We start from the raw sequence: 11,565 nt of genomic DNA, 5'->3' as shown, positions 1-11,565 counted from the left end.
TTATTATTGAGACTATTATTGTGACTTGTGTGGGCAGGCTTTGAAGCTGTTCCAGCTGTTGTTCCTTCCCAAAACCAAAGCAGCATCACAAACACCCAAACAGAATTAATCCGCCTAAGGAGTTTGGCTGTTCCCCAGTAAGTATTAAAGAAAAATAAATCAATGAGCAGCAATGTTTGGGGATTTTTTTTTGCATTATAGTAAACATCTTATTTTGGATAGATAGCACATATGCCATGTGTTTTAATCCACAGAAGATAATTGATAATACCCATTTCCGGGCTGGCTGCTTCTTCCAAGGAGTCATACTTTATTGTATTTTTTTTTTTCAAGTTGACTTGTGCACTAGTTGTCTTTATGCATATAAGACAAGGCTCTGTCATGGTTTGGTATTTCAGCCAGTGGTGTTGGAGATTGATGGAATTATGAACACAGAAAAGGACCATCAAATTTTGATCTGCCATGCAAAATTATCTAGAAAGTATCTGACTAGCAACAGCTTCAACATGGCAGTAATCCCAAACACACTGCGCAGATGCAGTAAATGCTTACCTGGTTAAAAAAGACACAATTGAACACTATCAGCCATGGATTGGCCTCCTCAGCTTCCAGAAGCAGTGTGGGATCATCTTGACAGAGAGCAGAACAAATGCAGGCAGCATCCAAAGAAGAGCTTTGAATCTCCTTCAAGACCCCTGGAGAACAATTCCTGGAGTTACTTAAAGAAAGTACAGGACAGCTTACCTAAGACACCCAGTTGCTGAAGAGTAAAGGTGGTCACACCAAATATTGATTTTCAAGCTTGTTAGAATTGTATAAACTATGTTTGTCCTCAAATATTGTATTTTCACTGATGTTTGCTTGCTTTTTTAACTACACGTATTTTCCTAGAAAAATATAATGAAATAAGAAGGGCTCCAGACTTTTGCACAGTACTGTAAATCTACAATAAGAACCAGTTATGTTACAGAAGTCAGACACACTTACCTCTCATTGGCCTATTAACAGATTTCTTTACATTAGGATAATACCAGATTTAGTTGGATTTTTTTCTTCTTCTTTTACTCTCAATGAGTTAATTTCATCTGCTGATTAGACCACGTGTAAATCTATTGCTATTTATGATCTCTCTGCAGTTATACTGAGATTAAGACAATAATACTTGAGAGTCAGAGTTGGCACGAGGTGGATTAAGATCTGATTTTCGCTAGTCAGCATTGTTGAAGGATGTCAAGGGGGGCTGTTGATATGTCTACAGCTGTTTGAAGTTTTCAGGACATGTAGTGTTATTGTTCCATCTGAAGTTCATCATTTGAGGAATGCAGCAACATTTTTAAAGGAGCATAGAAGTCCAGTGTTTCCCGGATTATATCTGGGACCACTTCAGCACACACACTGCTCTTTACAAACAGCAGTGACTGTTCTGTTTGTAAAGAGTTTCGCAATCCTCACAGCAGGTGCAAAGGCATGACCAGCTACTTTCAGCAACTACATAGGTATTCAACAACAAAAGCATGTATGCAAATTAAATAGACAATTTGTCAAGAGTTACTCTTAAAATATAATTTCAGAAACAACCAAAAAAAGATCTCTACAGGTAAGTAGTTTTGTGCATAAGGCAAGATTTCTCATAATATACAATACAATATTTCAGCCACAGGAAACTGACATGAGTGGCAAGCGTGAGCCTGGCTCCTGGATGAAAAATCTTTAAATAGATGCATCTAAAAAAAAAAAGTTTTGACAGCAGTAAATGCACTTCCACATACTGGCATTTTGCTAGTGCCAGTGGTGTGAGGGATATAACCACTCTGTCAGCTTTACAGAGGATATTACCTCCAAAATAGCCCTGGATGATCTTACCCACCAGTTACAGTTAGTTGCACTTTTGAGTTTGATCTAAAATTAACATTACAGGTCTTATTACATACTTTAAGAGGTATAATAACATTATTTAATTTATGTATCTTATTAACCCAGTGAGAGGCCTACTTTAGAGATTGTGACATAAAGCATTGCTGGGTCTAGAAACAATCACAACATGGTGCAAGTCATTTTTCTAAACCCAGTCTAGACAACTATTTATGCTTATAATGCAGTGTTATTGGGAACAGGGTTCACTGTTAAACTTTCTTTAATTGTTTTTAAGTGTTTTATGTGGAATTATTTTATGCATTAACAATGAAAGGGGCTTTTTGAACAGTCTTCCTTGTATTGTAGGAGACACCGGGAGGCTTCAACCTGCTTTTATTTTGAAAGTTACACGCCCAAGCGGAAACCTTTTATTTTAAGGACTTTAGTTTTCCTCAGCTTCCGTTCTGCACTCTGCTGGGACCGCACCATCCGAACCAGGAAACCAGGCGGCAGGTGAACTTACTTGGAATTGAAGCGCAACTGTCACGCAGGTTGTCGGGGTATGGAGGAGAGCAGTGCAGTTGGAGGACCTGGTTCAGATGCAGGAGTGAAACGGGGGTACTTTTATTGATTAACTACAAGCCAAGAGCGGAAGTTGTTTGACTAAAACACCCGGAGAGGACCGGAGAGCGTTCATTTGTCGGGTGGCAACGTGGAGAGAGGACTGTCTCGGAGTTTGCACCCGTAATTAAAAGGTACTTTGGCGAATAGGTAAGACGGAAAGTTAAGGAACAGGCGAACTTGCTGAGAATGGCTAGCTAAATAAGCTAGCTGGTAGAGACCTGCTTTTTCTGAATTTTGTTATGGTGCTCATATCAGGTGAAGATGGACTCAGGCTAAAATGCGCACCAGATTTTTTGCATAAGTATTCGCATTATGTCTTCCGGCTTTTACTGTTTAACGCTGACTGAAATAACAGCGGTATTTTAGCTTTCTGTTAGCGAAACTCTGTAAACGGATCCTGCCAACTTACCAGAGTTCTAAATATACATAGAGACGTAAAGGTGCACCCATCTGCTGAAACGTGTTACCCCTGCAAAATCATGGGGCCACCGTTTTGCACTTGTCTGTGTGTGTGTGTGTGTGTGTGTGTGTGTGTGTGTGTGTGTGTGTGTGTGTATATAGATAGATGGAGAGAAAGAGAGTGGGCGAGATAGTGCGCACCACTATCTATATATCTAACTATCATAAGCACTGACGCATTAATGGTTAAAGTGCAAACTGTAAAATTCAGTGGTTTGTGTTTGCACAGCCTGTGCTTGCACATCGTGAAGGGAGATAGACGTACTGCTGCTGTGCAGTTTGTTGAATGTTGTTGTTGAGTGCATCACTTTAGAATATGCCAGTGGATATGTGCTTATATATACATGCTTAAGTCTTTGCTTTTTTCATGTGTTTTTACTCATGGCATGGCTGTTTGTATTCATGCGTTAACTTTGTCTTTTTTTTTCCACAATAGTGATTTCCTGTTCCCTCCCTTTAGCTCCCCTGGCTCTTTGCCAATAGGTTGTTGGTGCAAAACATTGTTGAGACAGCCCCCCTGTTCTCTCTCACACTCACACACACAGAGTTTGGGAGTATTTGGATAGTGAGCTCCTGTGATTGATGGTCAGGAGAAAACACAGCAAAGATAAACATTCACAACCGAGCATTTCTTTATATATAAACTTTATTGGGTTACTATGATAACATCACAGTTAATAAACTGAAGGACCCATGATGTATCTTTTTTTTTTCTTTTTTGTAATATGTAAACAGACCTAGATATGGGCAGGAGCTGGTAAACCATCTTGGCTATAAATGCTGCAGTATTGTATGGTTAAAAATATGAATGTCACAGATTGATGATTTATGAGCTACAATTGTCCACAGCAGCATCACCAAATGTAAATTTTTGTATCTGATGCGTATCTCCTGTGACCACAAGGGAAGTTTTCTGTTTTCAAAATGAGTCACTTAAAAAAAAAGGTTGGTTTTGTTAAATGTCCCACAGTACGCTGATCACAAGGTTAACACTGTCTCCTGTTTCTCAATCAATCATAATTTGGTGATTAATTTGAGGAAGTGCTTTCAAAATAAAGTTCATGGTAATGTGATAGAATAGCGGTTAACAGCTGTGACTGTTAACCGCTAAAGTAAGAATCACGCTAAAGTGGCTTAAGTTTTTGCATAAAAGTGGTACATGTCAAAGGGTTCTTGCAGGAGATTTAAAAAAAAAAAACTTTTGTTATTATCACTTAAACATGCCACGTGTATTAATCTCATATCTCTAATCTTAATCTGTAATGGGATCTGAGACACCAGGTCATTGATGTGATTCTGTCTCTGCTTCATATCCACCAGGTGAAATGAGCAGTGAGCTGAATGTGCCTATGGGTTCTCCAGCAGAGCATGCCCCTGACAACAGTGGGATGGACTACAGGGACTGGGTGCGACGTAGTTACCTGGAGTTGGTCAGCTCCAACCACCACTCAGTGCAGGCACTGTCATGGAGGAAACTCTATCTGAGCCGTGCCAAGCTGAAGGCCTCCAGCAGGACCTCTGCACTGTTGTCTGGCTTTGCAATGGTTAGTCAGTTTAGTCTAATATGAAAAATCCCCACTAACCTGCAGGAAGGAAGTGGTTTTAAATGTCATGTTTGTGCTGTCCATTTGCATTCTTAATGGGATGAGTGTTTTTTCTGACAATATAAATTAAATATATCGTTAAAGTTGATGAATTAAGTTTTTGACAGAGAAGCACATCTTGTGTTCTGTTGTGATCAAATTTGGACAGCAATTTTCCCACAAAGTAACAGCTATATAGTTAACTTAGTTGCTGTTTTGTTATCTCCATAGTAAATTAATTATTTTGCTCATCAAGAAGAAGCATTTGTAGCTGTTCTGGCATTGTGGCTTCTCACAAGACAAGCCACAGCCTCTGTTGCTATGGAGAGTAAGGCAGACAGAGCAAAACGCATTGCCTTCGAAACAGAATCTGACACTGACCCAGAAACTGAAATTTCATAAACCGCTTCATTTCCCGTGTGTGTGTGTGTGTGTGTGTGTGTGTGTGTGTGTGTGTGCGCGCGCGCGCGCCACCGGGTCTTTGCTGGGCCAATTCTGGCCCTCTTGCCTTATGCTTGACACCCCTGATCATTGGAGTTAGAGATTTATTCATGCTGAAGCCAATTCAAGCCTCCATTTGAGGGACTGCAGTTTGTTGGCTTTATTTTTCAGCCCTGGAAGCATGGTGGTTGTTATCTGACTTGAGAGTTAACATTCCAGAAAGTTTCTGAAGGCTTAGACTTGCCAAAAAACTGCTCTTTCTTAGTGGCTTAAATACTTCTGACCACAGTTAATGGGACCTCATACAGAAGGGTTAGAAAATGCCTGAAATTCTTTGCGTAGTATAGTTTGCATTGTGTTGGTGTGCTTTGATGTACTCATGGATGTAGAGTAATTTGGATATGTCTCTGTTTAAATGTCTCAGGTGGCCATGGTTGAGGTGCAGCTGGAAGTTCAATACAGTTACCCTCGTCTGCTTCTCATCGCCTTCAGTGTGTGCACCACCATCCTGGTGGCAGTGCACCTCTTTGCTCTGCTGATCAGCACCTGCATTCTTCCTAATGTGGAAGCTGTCAGCAACATCCACAACCTCAACTCCGTCAGCGAGTCGCCTCACGAACGCATGCACTACTACATCGAGCTGGCCTGGGGCTTCTCCACGGCCTTGGGGATCCTGTTGTTTTTAGCAGAAGTGGTGCTCCTCTGCTGGATCAAGTTCTTGCCTGTAGAATCTGGCAAGATCAAAAAGACAACTACCACATCAGCCACCCCTCTGGAAACCACCACCCCCTCGCAGCAGAACCCCGGCTGGCAGGCTGCCCTGGCCTCCACCATCATCATGGTCCCGGTGGGGGTGATTTTTGTGGTGTTCACCATTCACTTCTATCGCTCTCTGGTTCGCCACAAGACAGAGCGCCACCACCAGGAGATCGAAGAACTGCACAAGATTAAGGTGCAGCTGGACGGCCACGAGAGAGGACTCCAGAATGTCTGAAGACATGACGGCAGCTTTAATGACTTCACTTTGTCTCATATATTTATCAAACCCTCTCTCCCTTTTCTAAAATGTATTCTGGTCACTTTTAATACCTTGGACATGTCAGCAGTGAGCTTTAAAGTGTTGCAGTGCCGACAACCAATGTGTTCCAGACTGCTAATTTATTCTTATGGTGAACTTGTATTGTAGGATTTGTGCAGTGACTTTTTTCTGTGCTTTCAATCTTTAATCTGTGCTGATGAAAGGTCAAGTTAAAAGGTTTACAGAAAAAAAGGGCTATTAAGTTCTGTGTGCCATTCTTGCTATATCTCTGTTTTCATGTTAGGGTTGGGAGCTGGTGATGATTCCATTGTTGCAATGTTTGTTCAGTCTGACAATGACTCATTTTTTTGGAATCTCTTATAAGTCCTCACTTAATGGCATAAAAGTAACCAATAATTCTCAAAAAGTTGTTCTGATTAAGCTTTATTTATCATCTTGCCTTAAGTAATTTGCCATAATGTAATGTGGCTTTTGTTTGATTATTGTCTTTTCTGAAAACTGGTCTCTATGCTCAGCTTTATTTAGGCATAACTGTGACAGAGAGAGCCATAGCGTGCAGTATTTGTCATGCAAAGTGTAACGATGCTTTTGAATGTTCAGCTTTTCCTACTGTTGTTACTGAAAACATGTTTCTTTATGCATCTGTACCATCCCTCCCACGCAGATGCCATTTTGTGGGAGGGATCATTATATTAATCGTCGTATACGTAACATTATAATGAGCCGAGCTACTCACAAAGATGGAAGAGATGCTCATAATCCTGTGACGCGGTTATCATATTGACCAAGGTTTTACTTCACTTGAAGATGACACATTTAGGTGCCATCAGATTCAAGTTAAAGAGTGTGTGTCTGAAAGGGGTCTGAGTCTCAATCCAGAGTGGAAAAATTCTACTTTAGAGAGAGGTTTGTAGAAGGTCTTTGATGTCAATTATGGAATTGGTCAGTTTACCTTTTTTTAATTAGTTGTACCAAGTTAAGGTTTAATATTTTTACAGCACTTATATCTGAACACTCATACAAGCCACATTCACCCACAAAGCACTTTCTGAATAACATGTATGCACTGGAAGCTATTTCTTACCCAGTGCTACTTAGACACAATCTGTAGGAGCTGGGAATCAAACCACCAACTTTCTAATCATTAGAGAACCTGCTCTACCTTCTGAGCCACAGCCATCCTGATATAGAAAGATGCAGCTTTTTGCACCTACATGCTTAACTCTATAATGACAGGCAAAGTGTAACTGCCAACAAAAACGCGAGTTGTGTGTAATTGTCAGATGGATTCTGTGAGAGACTCAAAGATTTGGCTTTGTATAGCAAAGTCAATACTTGATTTAGGTTTGATGAAATGCTACTGAACCCCAGACCTCATGCATTATGTGGTGGCCTTATTGCTCACCCTCAACCTGCCCCTCCAGTGGGGTATACAACAAACTGCAAGCAGCTGTGCGGTGTCTCTGTTCTGACTGGAGGGGAATTGTTAAACTAAGTATCTATTGTTGGTATGTCTTAAAAAAGCTGCATTCTAGTGTTTTTTCAGCCAAAATCTCACAAATGCCTCAAACCTTTTTTTTTTTTCCCTTTTTACTCAAATAGCTTTTACTGTCTGTTAAGACCTTGGATCCTTTGTAAAAGATGTCAAATGTGTCTATTCTGTATATACTGATGATGCACAAATTGCTTAAATATGAATGTGTTACTGTCCAAATATAGTTCTGCCTTACAGAATTGTTGCCTTTTATGAAACGCTGTTTTGCTAAAGGTCATAACACAAGCACATCTTTTGTTGGAAATGTAGTGAAGCTAAAATGTGAGTTGGGTGTCATCCAAATATTTGGAGGAAGAGTCACATATGAACAGTCACAAAGTGCATGTAACGAGCATGATTTATGGTGTTTACAGTTTACAGTTTTTTAAATGTTTTCAGTTAAGTGCGGGTCCATGAACGGAAATCCGCACGGCGAATGACGATGTTTGAAAAAAGAAAAATGTTCAAAACAACATTCCAAATATGACTGACCAAAGTGTTGCTCAGTTATGTGTCGTTTCTTTCTTTTCAGAACAGAAAAAAGTGCACTTGTAGTTTAATTGTACAGTAAGTAAGTGTCGGTTTCTTATCAAAGAACGTCCTCCATTGTGTTGTGTTTGTTGCTTCTTAAATGGATACTGCAGAGGACACGGAGACCTGTGCTGTAAGATAATTAACACCCTGAAGGCTACCAAAAATAAAAATAAAAAGTTCTCTGTGTCTTTTATGTCCACGTCCATTTTTAGGCACTGTGAAAAATAATGATTTATCTTCACTCTGTCTATTGAAATGAACTGACCTCGTGTGGCTTGACTAATGGCCACAGGAGGAAATGGTACTTGAGAAAAAGATAAATAAAATCAAACTTTTCCTGTCTTGTTGCTCCTGTCCCAACCAGGTAAACTAGTTCTGATAATCTTCTCAGGATGAGACTGAGGCCTGAAATGTCCAAACGTTCTTAAAAAAAAAAAAGTCTTGTAATGTGAGGAGGTGTTATTGAGGTAACAGGTCACACTGTGTTGTTTTGTGACGCATTCCTGCAGTGCTACATGCTAATAGTAAAAACATCTTCAGACTACTGCTGTCAAAAACATAATGTCTTAGACAAACCTTTGTAAGGAACCTTATTTTAGTGATAAACGTCCTTCTGATGTTCTTTGAACATTTCTTGAGAAGGCCGTGAGAACGTCATCAACACTGTGGGAGGATTTCCTGCTAGCTGGGAACTTGCAGTTGCCAGTATTACAAAATAACTGATTGACTGTGACTGATTAGCAAGCCAAAGACATCCTGAAGAGCACGAGACAGCACGAGACAGCAAAAAAGTAAAAGATCTCCAACATGCAATATCAATATGATAGTGCACTTTTTTAGCATTTTGCATGGCTTGAACGATCCACGGTATTTAAAGCCAGAGGTTTCTGTGTGTGGCACTGAGTTAAATCATCACTCTTAACAGTTTGATAAAAATGCTAAACAGTGATGATGAATATGGTGAGCAAACAGGAATTCTTGTACTCCTGAAATGTAAATTCTGCTTGAAATCATTTGTTTAGATGAGTGTCACCAAGTGAAGTTTAGCCCATGTCTAAGACTAGTGCAGTGCGCTATATGAAGCAGCGAGCATGCCTCTGCTCAGCAGTGGAGGACATTGTGCATATTTTGAAGCACTTAACCTTTGAAAGACTCAAACCTTGTAAGAGAAACAGAACTCTGTCCAGGATTCAGAGAACCATTAAGCCGGCTGCACAAAGACTACTGAAGGACGCTGGCTTTGACTTAAAAACAGACTTCAAAAAGAGAAACTTGAAACATTTTGGTGTCATTTTAGAATTCGGTCCAACATTTACAGCAAAGAGAGAATTTGAGATTCAGTAAAAAGAGACCTATGCTCATACATAGAGCTTTAAACATGGGTTGTCATCAAGGACTCTATATTTGCTTAGTTATAGAACACCCTTTCAGAAAGGACCTTCAGGTAGAGCAATCATTCATAGTTTGCAGTACATATTACCTGTGGTGTAGCACAGAGTTCAATTTTTAGGTCATTTTTTATTTTCTGTTTACATCTCTTTTTCCACTAGGAAAAATCACCGACTTCCATCAGGTGTTTTTCTTTACTGCTCCACAGACAACTGTGCAGCAATGCAGCAATGCACAGTTCAAACCACATCAAGTTCGCCGATGACACGACTGTGTCAGCATATGGAGGAGGTGCAGCAGATAACTGACTGGTGTAGAACCAAGAACCTGTCTCTGAATGTTGACAAAACAAAGGAGATGATTGAGAGCACAGAGAGATCACTGTCCACTTAACATCGGTGGATCCTCTGTGGAGGTCGTCAAGACCACCAAATTCCTTGGTGCCCACCTGGCCGAGAACCACTCCTGGTCCCGCAACACCAGCTCCATAACTAAGAAGGCCCAACAGCGTCTCTACTTCCTGCGGAAGCTGAGAAAAGCCCATCTCCCTCCATCCATGCTCACCACGTTCTAGAGAGGGACTATCGAGAGCGTCCTAAGCAGCTGCATCACTGTCTGGTATGGTAACCGCACCGTATCCTATTGCAATACCCTACAACGAGCATTTGAGAAGATCATTTGAGCCTCTCTTCCCTTCATCACAGACAATTTTAGCACCCACTCCATCTGCAAAGCCACAAGCATTGTGGAGGACCCCACACACCCCTCAAACACACTCTTCACCCCGCTGCCTTCTGGAAAGAGGTACCGGAGCCTCCGGGCCCTCGCTGCCAGACTGCGGAACAGTTTATTCCCCCAAGACATCACACTCCTGAACACACAGTGACAGGAATGACACCACACACTTCATACACATCACTGCCAAGCACTTATCTGCAGAATCTCTCTCTCTCACACAAACACACACCTTCAGACACCAAGTTCTTTTTTGCACGTTTCCATTGCTCTTCCATATACCAGGATTGCAGTGATTGGTTTCACTAAGGTATACTTAAGAGCATCTCAAATAACCATTTTGAGTTTGCAGTTTAGACTTTACTGAAGATTTTACTCGCGTTTACACATAACCTGTTTATAGCACTAATGTTAAATGCATATGTGCCAGTTCACAGCTTTAATTTGTCAGGTTGAGGTCATTTTAGCTTCTATGAGGTCAATACTTACTATTAAAAAAAAAAATCCCCATGTCTAATGTACACCCTTTAAATTCTTTACTATTCTTTTCACTCTTAGAGTTTGTATTCCTCTGGCATTAACCATCTGAACATCTTTTCTTCTCTGGTCTTGGTACTGCACTCTACTCCAATGCGGCACCAGCAATGTGGATAAAAGAAACTAAAACCCAGAGTGACTAAGCACACAAAGGTATGTTAACAATCCACATATTTGGCTAGTACACAAGAATGTTGTGTGACATTCCTTACTTTGTTGTCAATCTAGGGCTAAATATAGGCCTATAAACCCTATAGATGTATACATAATTCTGTGTATGTAAATATGTTACCTTTGAGACTTTGTGTATTCTGCCTTGACTTATATGTTGCAAATGTCTAGCTAACAAAAAAATAATAATTTTTCTTTATGACTCCACTCTTTAACCATTTATACACAGGGAACACTGACTCACCTATAGTTTGTGATTTAGCATTGATAAACTAAAGGAGCACTGATGGTGGCTTTAAACAGTCACATACGTCCATTAGTTGTGTCAGCTATAAAATAAAAAAAAAAAAAAAAAACACAAAAACAAAACACCCATATATTCATTCTGTGCCACTTGTCCAGGCCCGGGTTGCGGGGGCAGTAGACCCTCTCCTCAGCCACCTCCTCCCGCTCTTCCAGGGTGACCCCATGTGTTCCCAAGCCAGCCAAAAGATACAGTCTCTCCAGCACTGCCTCAATATGACATCCCCTAAATACCTCACCTAGGAACCCTTACAAAAGCACCTTTTAATGCACAGAAATGTCGTCTCTATGCCAAACTCCTCGTCAAGCTTCTCACCCTACCTAACACGGTAAGGTGAGACCATTTGTAAAATAACGAACGA

At 40.6% G+C, this 11,565-nt stretch overlaps 1 protein-coding gene across 2 annotated transcripts; it reads left to right on the top strand.

Annotated features, from left to right (window-relative positions):
- The first annotated feature begins 2,329 nt into the window (after positions 1-2,329).
- On the top strand, positions 2,330-8,244 carry orai2 (ORAI calcium release-activated calcium modulator 2). 2 transcript variants are annotated; one of them, XM_086309405.1, is made up of 3 exons: positions 2,330-2,609; positions 4,258-4,481; positions 5,386-8,244. In XM_086309405.1, the coding sequence occupies exons 2-3, from the start codon at positions 4,263-4,265 to the stop codon at positions 5,953-5,955; spliced, it is 789 nt and encodes a 262-aa protein (XP_086165531.1). In that variant the 5' UTR covers positions 2,330-2,609; positions 4,258-4,262; the 3' UTR covers positions 5,956-8,244. The 2 variants fall into 2 exon arrangements, with proteins under 2 accessions (XP_086165531.1, XP_086165530.1); XM_086309404.1 differs by having other exon boundaries at positions 2,330-2,625.
- The last annotated feature ends 3,321 nt before the right edge of the window (positions 8,245-11,565 follow it).

This window comes from Aulonocara sp. 'chitande type north' Nkhata Bay, linkage group LG10 (genome assembly GCF_057382095.1).
Source record: "Aulonocara sp. 'chitande type north' Nkhata Bay isolate Kocher_YH1m ecotype deep benthic linkage group LG10, A_spYH_male_GT1.1, whole genome shotgun sequence".
Lineage (NCBI taxonomy): Eukaryota > Metazoa > Chordata > Actinopteri > Cichliformes > Cichlidae > Aulonocara > Aulonocara sp. 'chitande type north' Nkhata Bay.
This window is presented reverse-complemented; position numbering and strand designations above follow the sequence as displayed.